Genomic DNA, 21,583 nt, shown 5'->3' on the forward strand with positions numbered 1-21,583 from the left:
CGGAGAGCTTTATTTGATCACTCACTCGATGACTGATCATTCGCTACAAGTCCGAACTATCTGTCATCACGGAGCGGGTGTGTGACCAACCATGACGACGGGAATCCAAACTCCCAAGAGCCTCTACCGACTGTTGACCTTACCTTACGGACGGACGACGACACCTCGCTTTCGTGTTCAGAGGCTCCAAGCATCGCCCCCTTCAGGAACGTGATTGTCGAAGGAGGTTTGAAACGTCGTATCCGAAACATAACGGTACCCAAGGAACGGGTAAGCCGAGCATACATGCATATCGACATCCCCAAATCTCAGGATGAACAGCATCAGATTGCCAGATGGATCTCCCGGCCGGGACAAGAAGAAGACTCCATTGCTTCCATCAGCCAAAAGGTGGCGCCCCCTTTGACGTTGAATGGCGGCATTGTTGGCAGTTATCAGGGGCTCCGTCTGTCACAGATGAACAAGCAAACAACACCCCACGTGGAGAGACTTTACCAAGAAGAGACGGCAACGAGTGTGTGTGCAAGCGTGCAATTTACACCATCCTGGAGAGATATCCCAGACAACTCTTCCCGATTAAAGCGACTGGCTGCAGCTTGGCTCCATTGGCGGATTGGCCCCCAGGGCAAGCCGACTATGTTTGACACCGCAACGGTCCGAAAATGGCACCAAGTTCACTCCCATCTGATCGTATCGCAGGGTATCCTGCACCCATTTGCACCGCTTGGCTCACGAGCCGGGGCCTAATATGTTCAGCTTGTGGGGAGACCATCGAACGTCGAGGCTCGTCTCCCTTCCCTTCAATACCGGCACACGGCGTACCGGCATAATGACGTCCTTCTCCAAGTTATCAAAGATCGGCGACCGGAGACTTTGGACCACCACCCTTCCAACCCCCAGGAAATAACGGCCTGTTTCAAACCATGGCTTGATATGAGCCTCCGGAGAAGGCTTAGTCTATTCTGGGTTCGGACCACTCTCGCGGATGGTTGCGCATGTGTATATCAAGTCCCGCTCTGGCCCTTCCCCCCGAGGCTCCTACTTCTTTAGATGTTTGCTGATTCTTACGTCCGTAAGTCAAGTCAAACAGAAACAGCCGCCATGCCTAGAACCAAAGATGGAAAGATTACAAAACCGACGGGTGAGTCTCAAGTCCGGAGGAGGGGACGGCCGGCGATAGACTGGACCCCATCACGGAAGAGGAGACTTCTCCGCCTGTATCTATGTACTCCCGAGTCCGGCTTGTCCTTGAAGGAAATCCTTGACCTCCTCGCCGAGGGATCGTTTCAACCAAAGTAGGACAGATCTTTACCCCTTTCCCTCCGTTGACTATCGGTGCTGACCATAGTCTATAGGCCTCGACATACACAATGCCTCCTCAACGAGCTTCTATCAAAGTCCTACCGTCAGAGGAGGCCTAAGAACCGAGCGTCGATGGAAAGGCGGTTGGCCTATTTGAGGTCTTTGAGGGATGGCCGTTCGGCTTCTGATCCACCAAAGGGGGATGAGATTGACTGTGCCATTCTTTTGGCCAAGAATCCGTCTAAATGGCGACAACAGTCGCCTGTTCCCAACTGTCCGACGCAGACCTTGGGTCGAGAGATGACCCGGCTCAGTATATCGCACCACTTGGGGTTGGAACAGGCCAGTGCAAACGACCTGAGCTCGATACCTGCGGGCTCCTCCACAGCAACAAGCTTCGACTCGCCCGAAGCCGAGTTGATGCCCGCCTCTGATGTACCCGCTTCAACAGGGAGGATCTTCAAGCAGAACTCCAAGACCATCAAAGAGAGGCGATGCAGTCGGGTGGAAAGTCTGCGGGTTAAGCTTCCGGGACGCACTTCGTCGTTCCTGGCTGATGTTGTCAGTCTTTTGAGCGGGCTGTCCATATGCTCGAGCAGTAACGCGTCTTCTTGTTCTTCTCCCCACTGGAACCAGCGTTCGTTCCTGTCCAGGTCTAACTCATCAGCCACGCTATATGAAGGACGAGGGAAAAAGAAGTCTGCGATGCCAGAGGGCAAAGCCATGTCTCCTGAAGATCCGATAAACTATAGCGACAAGTATGTGCAGAATGCCGACAGCCAAGCAAACCAGGAGCTTCTCAACCACTGTTGCAGCAAAAAGGCATGGTGCATCCACAGGCGCATCAGTGCCGTGTGTTTTGGAAACCGGTCGGCCGATACCTTTGTCTGCGCCGCGGAGGAGGTTAACGACCAGGATGGACTTGGAAATACAGCCCTCCACGTCGCTGCCCGATGGATAGCTCCCTGGCCCGTCCTATTCCGGATCATGACGATGTCGACAACCATAACCCTCAACACGCCGAACCACTTGAACGAACTCTTTCTTCACGTGTTCAATCCTAGATCACTCGACATCGACGAGCTCGCTCACCTCACAAAATATCTTGTCGGACGCGAGTTTAATCTCTGTCAATTGGATTCTTCTGGGATGACATTTATCGACCGTCTTCTCACCCGCCCTGACTTCACGATTGAGGCCCTCGAAGCCATCTTCTCCTACCTCCCCGAAGCTACTCGCCTCTTTCTCCTACGAAATCCCTCCAGTCCCAGCCTCAACCCTCACCATACGCCCCAACCACCTCTAATCCAAGCCATCCGGGCTCGTCTGAACGTCATCGAAGGCAACAGCCTCATCCCCGACCCGTCCCAACTCGAAGCCGCCTCTGCCTACTGCGACTACTTCCTTTCCCGCTACGGCACCGCCTACCGGACCGTATGGATCAAACCGCCCTCGCTGTTCGCCCACGTCCCCGTTGACCCTCAAGGTCGCAACAACCTTCACCAAATCGTCGCGTCCCTCAACGTCGGGCGCAACATGTGTCCGCCCACCGCCGAAAACCTCTGCTACTACGCCCCTCCCTCTTCTACCTCTCCCCCCTCTTGTCCTTCGCTCAGCGACACCAGCTTCCTTGACCTCGACCTCGATCTCGATCTTGACGTTGGAGTCGGAGTTGAACCCACCGCCATCATGGCCGTCAACCCTCACCAAAACCTACACCATCAAAGATCCCCCACGACCAGCTCAACCATCAGCACCACATCAACGACAACCAGCCTCTCCTTCCCCAATGTCCTCGCCCTCGTCCTCTCCGGTGACCACGTCCCCGAAGACCCCAACAACCGCGACCTCCCGCACTTCCGCACGCCCCTCATGACCCTCCTCCGGCAGTTCGCATGGGGCAACTACTCCCACTCCCACTCCCACTACCCCTCCCCCAACAACATGATAGTAGAATGCCTACATCTCCTTCTCGCACGCGGGGCGCAGCCGGAGCTGGTTGACATCGACGGCAACAATGCCCTTCATCACGCTGCCGAGCTGGGACTGTTGAGTGCTGTGGTGGAGCTATGCCAGCAAAACCCCGATCTGGGAAGAGTGATGAATCGAAGGGGCCAGACACCCCTCGACTTGGCGATCCAGAGGATGGGTGTTAAAGGGTACATGCCGATGACGGAGGGGATGAGGAGGGCGGCAGGGGTGGGGAGGCATGCGGAGGTTGTGCTGTTTTTGGAGACGGGGGTTGTTATGCCTGGTGATGAGTAGGTGCGTGCAGTGCAGTCAGTGTATGATGATGTCCTGTCCTTTTCCTTTCCTTTTTTTTCTTTTCGGCGTTTTTGGTTTTGACTAAACTGGGTTCGTGTGGGTTGGTTAAGTGCTTTTTGATGTTGGCGTGATAGATGGATGGATGCTCTAGACCTTATACCTTTTTGTCGTCCCTCGTTTATATGGACCTTTTTAGTATATAGTAATTCTTAATGTAATGTAATGGCGCTATCAGATCCAGATATTCCATCTTTCCATGCGCTACAGTGATCACTGCCATCTCTGACACCACAGCGTTTCGAGAGCCCTTGTTGTCCTGGCCCGTCCAACCGGAATGTTTCTCGAGTCTTGTTTGTGGACTGCTAGCGAGATGGACAGCAACATAGCATATAATTGTCCTAATAAGGCCTGCTCCTCCGTGGTGACTATTCCTAATCAGAAACAATTTCTCTAGACCTTTTGCCATAACGCCAACATCATATGCAATATATATACCTAGTAAGTCATCAATCAAACCGCCTCTGAACCGACCAAATAAACGTCTACCCCGTCGCCTCCTCCAAAAGCTGCGACACAGTAACAGCTTTATACCCCCGCCTCTGCATCTCGGGCAATATTTTCCTTAACATGGGCGGCGTCCAGCTCCTGCGATCATGACAAATGATGATCCCGCCCGGGCTCAACATGCTAAGTACATGTCTTGCATTCAGCCACGCATACCCGATCTGCGCGTCGTGTGGGTATATGCTGCCCAACACCAGCCTGTACCCCAGCTTTCTGACCAGCGTCAACATCCGCTCGCTGAAGAAACCGGACCCGGGGCGGAAGTATTTGCCCTCGATGACTTTGTCTTCGACTGTGCCGTGGTCTTTTGTTCTTGTGTCTGTTTGTGTCGTCTCGGGTGTATGTGTCCCATCTGCTGTCATCCCTGTCGTCCCCTCCGCATTACTACGAGAGGCAGACCCAGCAACAGAACCACCAGGCCAAACCCTCCCCACATCCTCATAAGCCCCCCTAATCATCCCCTCCACCTCCCTCATCTGCTTTTCCAGCTCCTCATCCGTCAACTCCCTAGCCATCTCATCATGCATCCCATGATTCCCCAACTCATGTCCCTGCCTCACAATCTCCCTCAGCACATCCTCGCGACCGCTGACCTGTCCGCCAATAACGAAAAACGTCGCTTTCGCCCCGCCCGCTTTCAGCGCGGCTAGGATGTCAAGGGTATAATCGGACGGCGCGTCGTCGATGGTCAGCGCGACGATCTTGCGGTGGGGAGGCAGCCACAGCCGCCAGAGGACGTCGGTCCAGCGTTGGGAAAAGTACTTTATTAGGGAGGAGGGGGGTTTGTAAATTGTGTAGAAGGGGAGGACGAGGATTAAGGGTAGGATGAGCAGGAGGAGGATCAGGGTGGCCATGCGGGCGCGGCGGGTGCGGCGGCGGAGGACGGCGGAGGGAAAGGCGAAGAGGCGTGGGAGGAGTCGGGGCATGGCGCGAGTATTGAGGATGAAGGTCGAGCGTTGGAGGGGGTTATAGCGCCATTCCCTCGTTCGTTTGTGCAGCGTGTAGTGGGGGGGGAATTAGATGGAGAGTTTGACGGGAGAAGACGAAGCTGGTATGGTCGGTAGGTATTTCCTCTGCTACACAAAAGAGTGGAATGTCACGAACAAAGAGACGGAAGTTGAATAGGAGAAGCGGCGGAGAGATGGACAGACAGACGCGACTCGAAGGACGCAATCAATTAAACCGATAAGTCGATAAGGCCATCAAGGGACCCATAAGATGCAAGCTCCAGGGGATTGTGGGGTACTGGTACATTGTGGGGCCGTGTTGCCGGAGGAGCATCAATATTGCCGACAAAGCTCCTGAAGTTGCTGAAAGATCACCAACGACACCGGTCGAGTTTCGTTTTCATCATGCTTACTCCAATTGAATGCAAGCTACTGTTGTATGCTTCTTAAAGGAAAGTGCCTCCAAGCTAGGACAACCTAATGGAAGTGGTATTTCCTTCTCTAAAACCAAATCCCCTTGTTTTCCTGAACGCCATAACCATGTGCCATCTTTGTTGCCTTGAACCTCAAAAAGAGAAGAAAACGCCAGATGCTCCCACTATCCAAAAAGCCATGTACAAGAGCTAACAGCAACATGCCATCATGTAAACTTCTTCAGATCATCCTTCTCCACCGTGCTGACAAAGGCGTGGGTGAGGAAGTGCATCCAGATCTTGTTTTGTTTCTTCTTCTTCCCCTTCTTCTTCTTGTGTTTCTTGCCACCCTTCTTCTTCTTTTCGTGCTTCTTGATGGTCTCCGTCTCCAAATCTTCGTCATCCGGATCTTCTTCGGAATCCTCAGCGTCACTCAGCTCATCATCGTCCTCGTTCTCCTCTTCAACCTCCTCAAAGAGATCAGCATCCTCCTCATCTTGGGCCTCGGAATCATACGTGACATCCACACCCTTAGCCTTGCCCTTTTTGGGCTGCTTGCTTATCCGGTACGCAAGCTCAACATAGCTATTGACCGTAAGATCACCCAGCTTGTACAGCTTGTCGTCAAAGGTGCTGTACTCCACCTCGAAATTGAATTGGCGCGGGTCCGGCTCCGGATGGGTGGGCTTCTTGTTGCCGTGTCTTCCTTTGCGCCAGCGGAGAAGCCAATCTACCCATGTCTCGTCCTCTTCATCACGATCTGAAACCGCCGACAGGTCCTCGGTCGTGACATTGTTGATATGTGTAAGGTTGGCAAAGTATTGAGTGTAACCGGTCAACGTAAGGGGTTGTGGGGAGTAGGCCGGTCCTGGCGGTGAGCTCTTCGCAGGGGGGTGGGGAATGATGAAGTCGGGCTCTTTGGGCTTGGAGTCACCGCCCTTGTGCTTCTTCCCCTTTTTCTTGTAAGCGTCGATCTCGTTGTCTGCTTCTTCTTCTTCGGTGTGGGGAAGGTGTTGTCGCTTGAGGTTGAGGTGTTTCTGCCTGTCGTTTTGCTCCAGCTCGATTGGCATCATGACGCTCTTGGCGGATTCCCTCCAAAGGGGCGTGTCTTCCAATCCCGACGTGTTGTACTCGACGATACGCAGGGCAGGGTAGTAGTTGGGAACGATGCTGGGGCTGACGAGCGAGAGGGAGTATCGTTCACCCCACAAGTCGGACTTCTTCTTCCTGCCCTTCTTTCCCTTCTTGCCTCCCTTCACCTTGCCAGGGTTATTGGAGTCGGTGGGAGGCGGTTGAAGTTTGGCCCAGTTCTGTCGCAGCTCTTGTAGGTAGTCGGCTGCCCCCATGACTGTAAGCTCGTCGTCCATAGCCTCCCGAGTATCAATGCTATCATCGGCCAAACCAGCAATCATGCCAACATTGATGTCATGCTCGTCATGGATGACGAAATGGTCGATGTTCATGTGGCCGTACAAGCCGCTGACAACCACATCTCGATACTGGCGTAACCAGAGGCTGTACTTTTGCCAGCAATTCTCATCCCACAGCTTCTTGCTATCCGTCCGCGCGGGAGGGACATGGCCCGTAAGGATGGCCTTGACGCCGCGCTCCCGCATGATCTGAAGCTGAATGCGCAGCCACTCCATCTGCTTGTATCCAGGCTCACTAGGGCTGGCGCAGCCATCCGTCCCGGCATTGCGATCGAAGAAGTACAGAGTATTCAGACTGAAGACGGCGAGCCTGTTCGGGATGACCTCGACGTAAAACCATCCTCCGAACTGGAAGCTGTGGCGCTGTGCCTCCGGGATAAAGCGATGCCACAGATGCATATAGTGTTGCAGCCACGGGTTCGGGCCCGGGAGCAGAATGTTGTGCGGCAAGATGTCATTGTTCCCAAAGGTCGGCACTATGGGTATTTCGAGATTTTGGCCCGTTGAGTCGGAAAAGAGTTCGGTGATCTTGTCAGCGATCCAGCGATTGGTACCCAAAACTTGGTCGGCACTGCGGGGGATCTCCTCGTCACTATCATGGCGGGCGGTATCACCGGTCCAGATAACGAAGTCAATGCCGTCCTTGATGTTGGCTTTTATCCAGTCAAAGGTCGCGTTTATGAGGGCGAAAGGCGTATCGCAATCGGAGACCTCGGCGCCGTAGACGCCCGCAGGCCCTTTGCCGCGGTGGCAGGCATCGGCTTCGTCTGTGGAGGAGTGCGGCTTGTAGAATTGGTCTGGATGCAAATCTGGTACGACGAAGCGGTTAGCTCTCGGGATATCGGAATGGTTCCAACCGCGGCGTCTACACTCACCAGTAATGTGCAGAAATTTGCCGTGTAGCTTTCGCGGGGCAGCAGCAGAGTTTGCGATGGGCTGTGCGACTGTTGCTGCTGCTGTCTGGAGGTCGGTTGCAATTGGGATGTTGGATGGGACGGCACCCGGTGGGCTGGCAATGACGCCATGCCACAGGCAGGCCAGCCCCAAAATGCACCGGCTAAGTGACATTGGGTGCTGCCTCTTTTTGGGGGGACTGAGAGTCAAGTCGTACAGAGGAACAAAGTTGAAGGTATCCTCACGATTGGAAAAGTAAAAGGGGCTCAACTATGCTTTTACATAGTCGGTGGCGTGTTTTGGAAAAAAATCTTGGAAAGTCGGCCGGAGAAAGATTCAGTCAAAAAGGAAAGCAGTCCAGGCCAACCCAAGACTTTTTGGAAGATCGGTGACAAGCGTGGGAGCGTCTATTTGACCTTGGTGCTTGGCAACTTGGACCCTGAATAGTGGACTGTGGGCATATCGCTGACCGCAGCGCAGTGGCCAAGTGGGACACCGAGTTGGCATCTGGATGGGGGCTGGAACCTGACCTCGATTGAATGGATGGGCAGCGGTCAGGCGTACACTTGGTGCAGACATCAAGGTGCTCTTTTTTTCCCTTTTGGTGGTTTGATATTGGATCGTCTTTCAATGTGGTCGTCATCCTTACGCTTTAGATGCTTCCCTAGGTAAGGTAGCTGAGGTTCAAATTCTGTTTCTGATATTCGCGCCAACAACAATTCACCCGTTTCCCATTGCTCTTTCCAGTTTGTGGATTCGAGATATCTCTGAGAGATGAACAACAGAGGCCGTTTGGACTTTCCAAAGAGAAGCAGATATCACGACTTTGCTGTTGTACCTATAGCCACCGCAGTGCAGCACTTACTGGTACGTCGTACTTCAGATGAAACCCAACAGCATCAAAGATGGCCCGGCAAAGAGAACCAATATCTCTTCAGGATCATCCCCACGTGTAACCCAGAAGAGGGATGCGCACTGATACGCGCAAAGATGCATCCTCGAGCTGAGACATGTGGGCAGCCTCTTGGATCACAGAGATGGGACACATGAGCGTGTCGCCATACACCATGTAGAACATGCATCACTGCCGTCGAGGTGGCATGCTTCACTTTCAGACGAAACTTCCAGAGGCTGCCACTCCGAGTGGTGTGCACTGGTAACTCCGAAGGAAGAGGAGAACAGTCAGGCGTCTGCTTGTACGTATAAAGTGTGCATCTTAATACTCCTGGAATCAACGTCCCCGTGAGCAAGCCAAGAAGAGCTGCCAGTCGTCTCCGTGGGGTTAATGGTTGTGGTGTTGTGCATCGTGATTGACTTCTTGTGGAAGTCGATGGCCATGTATCAATCCCGTCATTATGCTCTCCACCAGTGTGTTCGCATGGCCCCACTCCAGCTTCTCAACCTTCAGCCTACAGCACTGCCGCTGCCGCTGCCGCTGCCGCTCGCTGCCGCCAAAGTGCGCGGGGCAAGCACAGTACATTAGCCAACTCTTCACTACCAACAAACACTGTGTCATTCCGTTGCCCATATCTTAAAATTTTCGCGTCGCATATTTTTCTACTTTTTCCTTTTTTTCTTCTTCATACATATAATCATTTTAACGCAACCGGCGCCGCCTCCAAGGACTTTATATCTCTCCCGTGTCCTGCGAGTGCTGTACTTACAAATGCTCGTTGCCAGAATAACGCCGAACAGTTTGAGGGAATCCGGAGCAATTGCTGTGACGTTTTCCCATGAAATCCCGGTTACATGTCTACACTACACTACAATCGTGCACTTGATCTTTTGGGTTTTGGTTCTGTGGGTGTGTATCTCGACTTTCGAGCATGTGATTGATGATGCTCCAGATGGTGCGTGCCAAATGGACCGCGACTGCTCGAAGAAATGAACTCGTGTACTGTCATGTCGTCGTCCATTCGATCGCCGTGACCAACCAAGCCCGTCTATGTACTCGGCATCAAACAGTCAGTCCCTGGCAAGGTCACATTCCAGCAGCCAGCCTGCCTGCGTGCGGGATTCTATCATGAAGCTTGCTTGTGAACGACTGACGGGCAGCTGAGCTCGGCTTCCCCGATGCAAAGTCTCCGAGCCGTCTCGTCGGTATCGTTTGCCAGCCAGTCGGTGCTTCCGAAGAAGGGCGACGGCGGTCCCTCCTCCTTCGATAGGTATGCGCTCAGAAATACCCATCGTCAGACGAGTCATCGACCGAGTTGAGTGCGAGACCCGGGCCTGTGACATTCAGACAGCCCAACTTCCTCTCTACACTATTCCTAGGTACTTCCTAAGTTGTCTCTTGACACTACACTACCTCGCATCAGAGGATCGCTCCGACTCGATGATTCGCATCCATGGTATGGTTACGGCGTGACACCACGCAGATAGATCATCTGTCTAGTCTGTCTGGTCTGGGTGGAATCGCAGATTGCCGAATAGGTAGGCCCATTCAGTGGCAGCTTATGAACACCTACAATAGGCATCTATTCATCATCGAACAGCGTCCACTTGTCAGAAGAGAAGAGCTCTTCGATCGTTTCCCATCACAGCTCTCAGTCTCTACATACGAAAGGACAAGAGTGGGTACCATGAGGCTCGAACTCCTTTCTTTTTCCTGTCCATGTTTGCAGATAACCCCTTTCCAAAAAGAGATCAAACCTTTAACCTAACCTACACACTGGTATCAGAGAGAGATCTCAGTGGGTGTCTATAGCTCAGAAATTCACTCAGTATTCCATCTTTCTTAAGACGAGTGTCATACGTACATTCAAAACGCCATGCATGAGCATTTGGGAGGCAAAGGCTTTGTCCGGCAGACAGACAAGACAGAAATTGTCTTCAACCGTCAGGCCAATATCGTTGAACAGCCGCCGAAGGACTTGGTGCTGAGTGTCTTCCAAGCTACCTAGTACCTACCTAGGACGTGCTAACGTGCTTGGGGATGGAAGTTTCCGGTGACCAACGACCAACGACCAACTTACCGGTCACCATTCCTTACGTTCCTTGAAGTCGGCTTCGATGTTGGTATTTAAATACGAATCGGTTCTCTTAACCGACTTCCCTTGCCCGCGGCATCTAAGCCTACGTTTTTTTCTGAACTTGCGGCATCTCGGCCTACATTTTTCTAACCTTCTGGCAATATCAGTTTCTTCAACCTGGAGATATGCCACAGTTATCACTTCTACTTCTACGTACCAGAAAAGAAATACTTACAGACAGGCGGACATGCCCGAGAGCACTCGGAGTGTCATATTACATGTATCCAAACCTCAACTCCCAACTAGACAGAAACAAAGCGAAAAGAAAACCATTTCGCACTGATACCCTCTTCTATCTTGTATCCAACATCACTTCAGTTATCACTGTATATATGTACAGCAAGCAAAACCACATGTACGTGTCTTTGACCCTGGCACGCACCGAAGGCTTAGGTCTAGCGGGCGTCTACTAACGCTTTTCTGTCCCTTTCCCCTCTTGTTGCTCCCAAAATAGGGAAGGTGAGCATACATCTTTGGCACCAGATATTCGAGGTGTCAGAAGTTGCGGAAGTTGCGTACAGTCTGATGCTACGGTGCTACGTGAGTGAACATTGCGGACCTGCGGCGATGAAACTGGTTTAGTTAACTCACTTGAAAAAAAAGAGAAAAAGAAGGCTGAGAGCGATTACACTACACCACGCGGAGTTATAAGGATGATATGTAGTTTGGCAGGGTAGCGGGAGCAAGATGTGAGTGACACTGTTGTTGTTTTCCAATTGTCCACTTGCTTTTGCCTTCGGCACGACGCAGAATGCATAACTTTCAAATCTTACCGCTTACTTCTCGTGCAAAACAATTATTTACCCAAGGAAAGGACAAGAAAACGAGAATAGCTATCACATATACGCCTGCAACGACTCCGGTTGATACCTACCTTTAACCATCTAGAACTACCACAATGGCCACAACCTTTCACCTCTTCCCCTACCTCCCATGGGAACTCCGTGCCCAAATCTGGGAAGTCACCATAACTCCACGCACAGTCGAAGCCTGAATTCTCGACAACGAGCCTCAGTGCCACAATCTTGAACTCCCACTCTTCCCACTCTTCTCCTCTCACCCTGCAGCTCCCCCTCGACGACCTCCTCGCCTTTTTTCACCCGCTCCCGTTCTAGCACCTTTACACACCTGCCGCGAAGCGCGCAAGCACCTCACCAAACTTGGCGCTTCCCATCAAGCATACGAGCGAGCTTTTGAGGATTTACCTCGCTCTGGATCCAAGTCTGAGTCGAACATCAATACCAACTTCAACTCCAACTTCAATCACAGCCCCAGATCAGCCTACGTCGAGGACGGTGATAACGACAGCGACAACGAACAGCCGCCACAACCACCTCCAAGACCAGGACAACCACCACGACTACCCCCAAGACCCAGACAACAGCCACCGCAACTACCACAACTACCACCCAGACCGAAACAGCCACGTTGCTACGCCTACGTCAATTTCGACGTCGACACAATCCTCCTCCGCGACGGAACTTCTCTGGATCTCTTTGTACCACCACCACCATTACCGGGCCAGTCCCAAGCCTCATGACCACAGTCAGCGTACAACACCAAAATCAGGCGCCTCATAATAGAAAGAAACACCGACATGGCCCGTTGGTACTTCCAATCCCCCGAGCCCGCCCTGCTCAAATCCAGCTTCTCTCCTTTCCTTGAAGAACTGGCAATAATCAGCGACGACGCAAGGGATTAGTGGTTCGAGGAGGCCGAGGCTGATGGGGTATTTGGATTCTTTCCTGGTCCTGATTCTAATCCTAATCCTAATCTCCGCACCGAAACAGCACCTTCAGCTTCACTTTCAGCTTCAGCCTCACCACCTGGATTAGAAAGCACATTACCAGCAAAACCAAAACTCACCGTGACCCGGTTCCCCAGCCTGCTAGACTACCAACTCTCCCAAACCTACCGGCCATTCAAGGAACAAGTAGAACGATACCTCAAAGACCAACGGCTTGCTGCCGAGCACGAAGCAGAAAGGATCAGGATCAAGATCCTAGAAGAGGAAGAACGAAGAAAGGGTGAGGAAATGGTACGGCTAATGGAAGAGGAGACGGTTCGAGGGATGGAGGAGACGTGCAGACGATTGGAGGAGAGTATGACCGCTGAGTTTAGGAACATGCAATCTGATTTTGGGTCTGGATCAGGCTTAGGGGGGATGATGGGCCCTATCATTCCTGGCTTCGATACCAGGGCCAGGACACAACAAGCGATGACGGCCATAGAAGGACAGATGGAAGCCATGAGACATGCGATAGGAGGAGGGCCGGAGGATATCAGGGCTAGAATTAGGGTGGATATTGAAGCTAGCAGGCGACCACCGAGTGAGGGAATTGACGGGCTGCTGAGAGAATTCGGGATTGATGTTGAGGGGCAGGTGCGAGCGATGGAGGAGAACCAGGAGAGGATGATGAGAGAGGCGGAAGCGAGAACGGCTGCGTTGCAGACGGAAATGGAGGGAGCGAGGAGGGGGAGGATAGAGGGCATGGTAGAATTATTGAGGGAAGAGACGCAGAGAAGGAGGGAGGCTGATGCGATGTTGGAAGAGGAGGCAGCGAGATTAAGGGAAGCGCAGGCGAGGATGGCTGCGATGGGAGAAGGGGGTGGTTTGGAAGGAATCGGACCTATGGGAATGAACAGTGGGCCGGGAATGAGAGCAGACAGGTTTGACATGGGAGCATGCATGGGGGAAATGGGAGCGAGCTCAACGACAGGGACGGTAGGATGGCAAAGTGGTCCAGCAATGACAGGAGTGGGTAGACTGGGAGGAACAGGATCTTGGGGATTGGGGAGTGCGAGACGAGCCAGCGATGGGGGCAAACAGATTTGATATGAGTGCCATGATGAGGGAGATGGAAACCATGGATACCCCGACGGGGGCAGTGGGATCACGAAGTGGTCCAGCGATGGAAGACGCTCCATTCGACTTGGAGGCAATGAGGAGACAGGCAGGAGCTACCGTTAGGAACCCAGCAATGGGAGGGAGCACACTGTCGGCACTCGAAATAATGCAAGCGGAAGCATTGAAAAGAGCAGCCGAGGCGGAAGCTGCGATGAGGGCAATGCTAGCAATGCAATATAGCAACCCAGGGGGGCAACAGCAGTGGCGGTTTGGATAGACTAGACATCAGACATTCTTGCCTCAAATGCTTGATGTGTGTCGGTTCTTAGGTAAATAATATCGCACACCCTAGGCCGCTTGCTCTCATGATTTCCGCACGCAAAGCCCACCAAGTAGTGCCCATCTGGACACCCTAAATCCACTCGTCGTATTTGCTCCCTAGACTCTCAGTCCAAAACTGACAAAATGACAGTTCCCCTTAGCTCAAGATTGTGCGTGTGTGCCCAGTCGTCGCATGCATACCGCCGCCAATTCATTTTAAACCAGCAGTAAAACCTCAAGCGAAGAAAAGGAGAAGACACAGGTATCAGGGCCATCATATATAAGTAGTAAGAAATCAGAAGAGGGGAGCTGTATGAAGAGGAAAAGAAGCCATTAAATCATTATTCACTTAACTCATCAACCGCATATCAAAGTCCGTACATCCACATCATGAATCTTCTCTCGGTTTCTCCGTCTTCTTTGCACTCAGTCGGTGTCCATCTTATCCGTTGGCGCCGGTGAGCCTAGCGCAACATCTGGGCTGCGACGCAACCTCATCACTTCCGCGTAGCTTGCGGCAGCAGATGGCGCCCCACTTGACTGCTGCTCCTTGGATGGCTTGTCGCCAGCCTCGACCATTTCCATGTCTATCCTCATCCGTTCTTCTGGAACCTTCATATGGGCAATCTGGGTTTCGGATGCTGGCTCTGGCTCAGATGCCGGTCCAGGTAAATATGACGGAGGATGGGGGAGATATGTCTCGGCCGATGGCTGCGTAAGAGACGGCTGACTTTCAGGTCCAGCACTTTCTTGCTCAGCCCCGCTTCTGCCAATACTGGCAAGCATTGCTTCGTTCTCCAGCACAGAGTCAGCAACTAACTTGAGATTCTGTGCGTCCCTGGCGCTGAGGCCTTGCTGTTTCATAGGCTCTGGCTCTGGATCATCCCGTTGGAATGTTTGGATAGGCGGCGGCGGCGGCAACGCGTGTGTGGACTCTCGGCGCCGGTGCATCTCAAACTCAATATCCAGCTCCTTCCCTTTGTCAGTGCTTGCGGTCGTTGGCGTCTTTGTGGGCAAAGAGTCCTTCCTGGTGGTGGCACTGCTGCTGCCCGCCGTCCTTGGAGTCGAGGGGACGATAACATTCAAGACGCAGTCATCCAAATGCTCGTAGAACTCCTGCGCAGTGGCAAACTGACTTTGGCAGATGCTGCATCTGGCCCCTACACCACCGGACCGTCCCCCGGTGGTCAGTATCAACTTCCGGCTATTGGGTGGTGTCTGTTCGACATTGTGTACGGCGGTCAAATGGCGTTTGAACACATCGGCCCGGTTGAAAGCCTTCTCATATGCCGTCCCGGCCCCAGGGCAAAACGGACATATCATTGTGCCCTTGTAATGCGTCAGCGCATGCCTGTTCTTGTCATACTTTCTGGCAAAACCCTTGATGTGGTATTCGCAAGACTCTATGGGGCACTTCTCGGGCCTTTCTTCCATGTGTGTGAGCATGTGTGCCGTGAGATCCTTAAACACTCGGCCGCATTCAGGAATAGGACAACGGTTGCGAGCAGATGAGGTCGCGCTGGACGGGTGTGGTGACTCATCACCTTTCGACCCCGTGTTGGGAGCAAGGAATACTCCCTGACCGCCTTGCATTATGAGTTGGGGCGGTCCAGCAGCACCCAGCCTGTCGAGAAAAGGCATCAGTAACGGCGGACCTTGATGTGGTTGTTGTGGAGGAGGTGGTGGAGGAGCTGGGGCAAGACGCGGTGCCTCCAGCACTGGAGCATGTTGCTCAGTCGGTGACATAAAGTCATGCATCGACTTGAAGTCTTGTGTCTCATCCTCACCACTTGAGCCGTCATCCTGATCCTGGATATCAATGGATTGCCGAACCTCACGCATCCAGTCCTTAAGAATCGCCATGGGCGGCCAGTCTCCGCTTGCTTTGCCCCCACGGTGAGGGTTGAAATGCGCTCTCCTCAGATGTGCAGCGGCATTATAGTAGGCTCCATATCGCTTTTGCATTACGCATGCCTTGCACTTTGCCAGTGGAACGACGGGTAACGGGGAGCCTGGCTCATGCGGTTCCGTGCATACCCATCTCTTAACCAAGGCAGCGTGTTTCGCATCATTGTGCCTTCGAAGTTCATGTTCGCCTCTGAACCCCTCTGGGTATTCATTGCACTTCGTACAGTACACTCTTCGGAGCGGTGGCCGCTGGTACGAGGATCTGATTCTTGCAGCAGCAATGGGTGACGTTGGGCCTCGGCCACCTGGCCTCACATATGTTGGGCTTTCGGCAACAGTATGGCGTCTTCCTGCCTCCATCACCTGAGGAGAAGTTGGGATCCGATCTGGTTCTCCTTTGAAAATATTGTAGGAAAAGGGCTCCTTCTCTGGTTGACTTGATGTCATGGAATGCCATGGATTAGCAAGAGATCGTGTATCTGGCAATGGCTTTCTGACATCTTCCCCCGGTCTTGTAATAGGGGGCAGAAGGAAGGACCCAGGCTTTGCTGGTGACCTCTGCTTCAGGAACCCGTTGAAATAGGGACCTTCTATCTCCCCACTACCAAGATACATCAAAAAATCCTTGGTGGTTGAGATACCCCGTTCAGTCCACGTGCCCCTTTCCAAGACAGTGGCTGCGGAAGCTAAAAGCTCGCGATCGCCATGGCTCATCTCGATATCGGACCCGTCAAGCAGCATGGGCGCGGACCAAGCAAATACGCTCACTAGCGCTTTGTATACGGCGTGCATCGCAGGCACGCCTTGCTGCGAGGGAGAAGTTATCCGTGACTGCGCCATTCGGTCCACCAACAAAGTTCTCACTACACTGAATATGCATAGTGAGTAGAAGGTAGCGAGCCAGCTCCGAGGATCCGGTAGTGTAGGCCGCATCGTCTGGGCTTCAAACGCCTGAAGAAACTGTGTCATGGAGTTGTACAGCACACGGAAGCGGCCGCACGTGTCTACATCGTCGAAGACCATGTGACTTCCGGGACTCGTCGACTCTCCATGGATGGCGGGTTCCGGCTGCTGAAAGTCGTAGAATAGCGTTTCTCGAAGCAAAAGCTTAGCTCGATATAAGATAGGATAGGTCGTCATTTCCTGCATACGCCCGTCGGAGATCGACCCGCTCAAGTGCAGTAGCCTCCAAAAGTTGTACATGGTCCCATTCAGATTCCAACTGGAGGCAAGGACCTTTAGAATGGGGGGTGGCCGTTCAACAGGTTCCTGTGAGAACGAAGCGAGGGTTGGATTGGCGAGCGGCAGGTTCGAAAGGTCGTCTGTCCACCAAAAGCGATCATTGAAATCCAGATGAGCCATTACCATGTTCGCAACATCTTGGCCAATGGCATAACCTCTGTCCAAGAATTCGTTCATGCTGCGGCGAACAGCAAGTGGAGATGTCATGGGTGTCTGCATCTGTCTGGGTGACAGATAGGCTGAGAGGTTGATTAGCATATGAGGCCCCGTGTACGGCAGAACTCCACGTACCTGGAAGCATTATATCAGTGAGATTACTTAATGATCCACGGAAACACCCAAGGGCTCTCCAGAAATCATTATCCGGTGAGCTTGCAGTATCGGGGCAGAAAGCACAGGGGTCGTTGGAATCGCACTGTACAAGTTAGTCAATGCCCCATGGGTAGTAGGGACTTCTTACTCACGCTCTTCTTCATTGTTCTACACCGTAAACAAAGCCCGTTTTCCCTTGGAAGCCGGAGTTCTCCTATGGACTCCAGCCGTGGCTGGCCTACTCGGCTACGCTTCAGGGGCGGAAGTAATGGGTCAACCTCGGAGTCGACCGACCCCCTAGGAGGTCCAGGAGGTTTCTCCGGGACAAAAGAATAGCTCTTGAGGACTTCTCGGTGATCCTTTGGCTGGCTACTTGTGGCCAGGGGAGCGAGCTGAAGGTCCGAGTGTGGACGAGGCAGGTGGTGATACGAAGAGGGCGGTTTGTGATATTCGCCATTATAGCTTGCACTCGACGGCTCGGGGAAAATCATGGGCGGGGTGCCACCGAAGGAGAGACCTGAGTCCCTTTTGTACACGGCCGCGTGCTCCTTAACATGCTGGTCCCGGTCATCAGGATGAGGGTATCCATAGATGTAGTGTGTGCAACGCTCGTCCCAGCACTTGTAGGAGTGATGTTGACGGGACGCCAGCGGCAAGCTGTCACGCAACCGGACGGCTTTGCAGACGGGATCGTAATGAGACAGATTTCTGTCTAGCCAAACGGCATACCCTTCCGGTGCTTGGTCGCGATAAAAAGCGTACTTGAGCATGTCGACAAACCTGGGGTCACCGAGATCGACGCCTAATGGCAACACAGGTGAGTTTAGAACAGATTCAAGACAAGACAGGCGGGACGGTGGTGACCTACCGTGCTCGAGACATGCACTCTCAATACATTCGCACTGATACTGAAGTGATCTCGCTTCCTCGATGTCAGACAAGACGGGAATCTTGTCAGACGACACTGTTTATGGCGCCATCAGCACGGGTGGCGCTTGGGTTGGTCCCACAAATCGGACGTGAGGCTAATAAGACATGACGGGGTGGTGGATGGCATGGGAGAAAGAAAGACAGAGAGAGGGGCGGAAGAGCTCACGATTCTCGTTGTCGGCATATGCGCGCAGAACACGGTACTTATGGCGCAACATGTCGAGCTCGACCTTGATATTGGGTCCATATTTCTGAGGAAGAAGAGCGGCCAGCTTGGCCTGAATCTCGGCTTGTTGGTCGAGTAAGTGCTTGATAGCAGGATCCAGAGACGGGTCATAGGGCACAGAAGGTGGTGGCGCAGATGGATGAGGATGGGCGTGTATATGAGGGTGAGGATGTGCGTGACTGTGAGGATGAGGTGGTTGCTGAGGTGCAGCTACGGAAGCTGCGACGGAGCCGGGTCCGGTACCGGCGGCCGGACTGTGGCTGAGGCCGGGACCGGGGCCCGGAGGAGGTGCAAGGACCGACGGTTGAGGTGGAGGCGGCGGCGCATTTAACGAGTTACGATGGCCCGGGCGCGAGAGGGCCGGCGATTGGACCGGTTGCGCCGGCGCCGGAGGGGGAGGGGGCGCGATATGTTCGGTGGCCATGGCGCGTGTGGTTGAACAATGGAGTTTGGATTGGGACCGGCGCTAAGGTTGACGCCGACCGGGTAGCACTGCCGAGTGCGTAAGAGATGAGGCGAGCAAGATTGGAGAAAGCCTCCGGACCCGATCACGATGGCGATAGCGACGGATTTTCGCGCCCGATAGGTAAAGCGGTGCGAGGCCGAAAAGATACCGAGAACACCGAAGTCCCCTCTGGATACTGCCGATAGTCCTGGGCAACCAGTGTTGCACCAGCTTCAGCTTGAAAGCCCACCGACGAACTTCTTCCAATCTTCACGCATCAACAAGGGCCTCTGTGAGCTGGATTGCGCAACATGATAGAGACGAGACGAAAGGCTGTGACGGGCTGCGGGCTGCGGATTGCGGCTTGTGGGAGCTGGGGTGCTTGGGCAGCTGTGTTGCATCACAAGGACATTCTGCGGGCGCGGACGTCGGGGCGGCACGGGCTACAGTGGTTGACGGTAGTCGGTACAGTACGGGAGGACGGAGGAGGGAGTCAAGCGGATGGGCCGATGGGGAAGCGGATGGAGAAGCGGAGAGGCGGAGATGACGGGGAGGCGCGACAACGGGGGTGGCCGATGGAGAGAAGTGGAGGTTTTTGTTTGGCGAGAGTTCGGTGCGGTGCCGTGTGGGTTTTCGGAGCTGATGTGCGTGGGTGGGTTGATGGAACTGAAGTGGAAGCGCACAGGGCCCGGGCTCGGGCTGCTCAGCTCAATGGAGATGATTTCTTGTTGAGCAGAGCACGAGGCAATGTAGACGAGTCCCCACGAAGGACAGAAGACGGTAAACTCTGGTTCAGTTGCAGATGGCGAGCTACCGCTAGCCAGTGGGAGTCAAGCGGGAGGTGCGAGTCTCGACGCACTCTCCTATTACTTGCCTGCCTGCCTGCCCCGGAGATACTGCAGTGGATGATGACAATTCTAGAAGCGGGAAGGTAGTGACCGCGGGCTGAAGCTGGAGCCCTGTCACGGTCCGAACGCCGCTGACAAGTCCCGTCCGCTCTTCTTGGCTGCGACTGCCGCCGGCGCTTGTTTCTATCTCAGACTGTCTGGGCTTTGGAACTTGGGAAGGCCCCTTGTCTCGAAATCATCCGTGTTCCTTCTTTTTCCACGGGGCAACTTTTCAAAACAGTAGACAGGGCAGCTGCAAGAGGGGAAGGAAAATTTCAGGTAAAAGAGCTCATATTGACATGAGTGATTCATTGCAAGCTTGAAGGAGACGGGAGATAAGGAACAGCCGTCTATCATCAGCCCCAGGTTTCTTGCAGCCAGCTTCAGCTAATGGAGGAGGAGGAATGGAAGACGTCGCAAGCTTTCCTGAGGTTGGATCTTCCCTTTTCACACCCAGATCAGCGTTGTTGTCTGCATGGAGGTGCATCCAAGCTGCCGACTGTTTGGCAGCTACCGTACATGGAGTTCATTTCTGGACGCAGAGCTTACAATTCTTTTGGTGTAAGTAGCCAGCCAGGACCATCAGCCTACCTGATCAAGATCTCCTCTTCATCTTCACTCCTGCTTTTACTCCTGTATTCTTCGTCCTTCAAGTAAGGCCTCGTCCTTTAGAGAACGCGTTTCTGTTTAGTCTAGACGCTCAAGTCAATCTCAAGCTCAGCTTGGACGCACATACGTATGCCACCACCATATCCACCACCCATGATCCATCCATCCCGCTGCGCAGCTCACTGCATGTCTGCAGAGTGCAGTCCACCACTCATGCACAGGTATATATTACACCTGAGCTCTCAAACGACAAATGGACTTTGAGCTCGGCTAGCCACCTCCTCCGCATGGAACCCCCCCTCGGCGGGAGAAGCAGACTCGGCCAAAGTCGACTGGACGCCTCAACGGCCTGTGAGTGATAGAAGGAGTCGCGATGTGAGAATGGAACTCGCCGTGTGGGGCTCGCTTTCGGAGCCTTGCCTCATCTGGGCTAGTCTGCATGTGCTGACCCAGGTCTCGATGACCGTTGAAAGCGTGCCCGGGCCATGTCCGGCGGGGGCAGGCTTGTTCTCCCCCCAAGCGGCCAACGGTCCAATGACCGGGAAGTGGATGTGGATGCCAGCTGGAAGTGTGGGACTCCACTGGAGCTTTCCCTTGTGCTTCGGCGGGCTGTGGGGTAAGAGCTCCTCCGCTTCAGTCTTCCACCACCATTGCTTTCATGTGTGACGGAATTCGCACTGCAACACAACATCATCCTCCATTTCAGCCAGGCAGTCACAGCCTCCGCACGTCTTTTGCCAATCAATTGTCAAATGTTGTGTCCCTTCTTCGTTCTCTGGTAGATGCTGTTTGCATTGGAGAGAAGCGGGTCGGTCTTCGGCTGTCACGACTTCCCGCTGTCAGCTAGCCGGTCATGTCGGCGTCTGACTTGTCCGCGCCTCTAAGACGGCACGCCATCAGCAGAGTATCCTACAAGTGTTGATCTTACGAATCTGGCGGACTTCTGTTCCGCTATCTCAAGGCAAGTTGTCGGCTCCTTTGCTCAATCCAATGTCAAGCTGGAACAGG

The 21,583-nt window shown here is 53.5% G+C and overlaps 5 protein-coding genes across 5 annotated transcripts; 2 read left to right on the forward strand and 3 right to left on the reverse strand.

The window, feature by feature from the left end:
* The first annotated feature begins 665 nt into the window (after positions 1-665).
* Positions 666-3,781, forward strand: SMAC4_00459 (uncharacterized protein). The gene is made up of 2 exons (XM_003351863.2): positions 666-1,295; positions 1,356-3,781. The coding sequence occupies exons 1-2, from the start codon at positions 1,051-1,053 to the stop codon at positions 3,565-3,567; spliced, it is 2,457 nt and encodes an 818-aa protein (XP_003351911.2). The 5' UTR covers positions 666-1,050; the 3' UTR covers positions 3,568-3,781.
* A 162-nt stretch (positions 3,782-3,943) lies between these two features.
* Positions 3,944-5,264, reverse strand: SMAC4_00460 (uncharacterized protein). The gene has a single exon (XM_003351864.2). It carries the CDS (start codon positions 5,055-5,057, stop codon positions 4,110-4,112), a length of 948 nt encoding a protein of 315 aa, XP_003351912.1. The 5' UTR covers positions 5,058-5,264; the 3' UTR covers positions 3,944-4,109.
* Positions 5,265-5,473: 209 nt separating this feature from the next.
* On the reverse strand, positions 5,474-8,195 carry SMAC4_00461 (uncharacterized protein). The gene is made up of 2 exons (XM_003351865.2): positions 7,797-8,195; positions 5,474-7,730 (listed from the first exon to the last, which is right to left on the reverse strand). Exons 1-2 carry the CDS (start codon positions 7,987-7,989, stop codon positions 5,719-5,721), a joined length of 2,205 nt encoding a protein of 734 aa, XP_003351913.1. The 5' UTR covers positions 7,990-8,195; the 3' UTR covers positions 5,474-5,718.
* A 3,550-nt stretch (positions 8,196-11,745) lies between these two features.
* SMAC4_00462 (uncharacterized protein) lies at positions 11,746-13,683 on the forward strand (the record flags this gene model as incomplete). The annotated part of the gene is made up of 2 exons (XM_003351866.2): positions 11,746-11,791; positions 12,638-13,683. The coding sequence occupies 2 exons, from the start codon at positions 11,746-11,748 to the stop codon at positions 13,681-13,683; spliced, it is 1,092 nt and encodes a 363-aa protein (XP_003351914.2).
* Positions 13,684-13,938: 255 nt separating this feature from the next.
* Positions 13,939-20,894, reverse strand: SMAC4_00463 (uncharacterized protein). The gene is made up of 5 exons (XM_066089433.1): positions 18,575-20,894; positions 18,347-18,442; positions 17,631-18,280; positions 17,458-17,581; positions 13,939-17,405 (listed from the first exon to the last, which is right to left on the reverse strand). The coding sequence occupies exons 1-5, from the start codon at positions 19,056-19,058 to the stop codon at positions 14,443-14,445; spliced, it is 4,317 nt and encodes a 1,438-aa protein (XP_065945878.1). The 5' UTR covers positions 19,059-20,894; the 3' UTR covers positions 13,939-14,442.
* Between the last annotated feature and the right edge of the window lie 689 nt (positions 20,895-21,583).

Source organism: Sordaria macrospora, chromosome 1 (genome assembly GCF_033870435.1).
Source record: "Sordaria macrospora chromosome 1, complete sequence".
In the NCBI taxonomy this organism is placed as follows: Eukaryota; Fungi; Ascomycota; class Sordariomycetes; order Sordariales; family Sordariaceae; genus Sordaria; species Sordaria macrospora.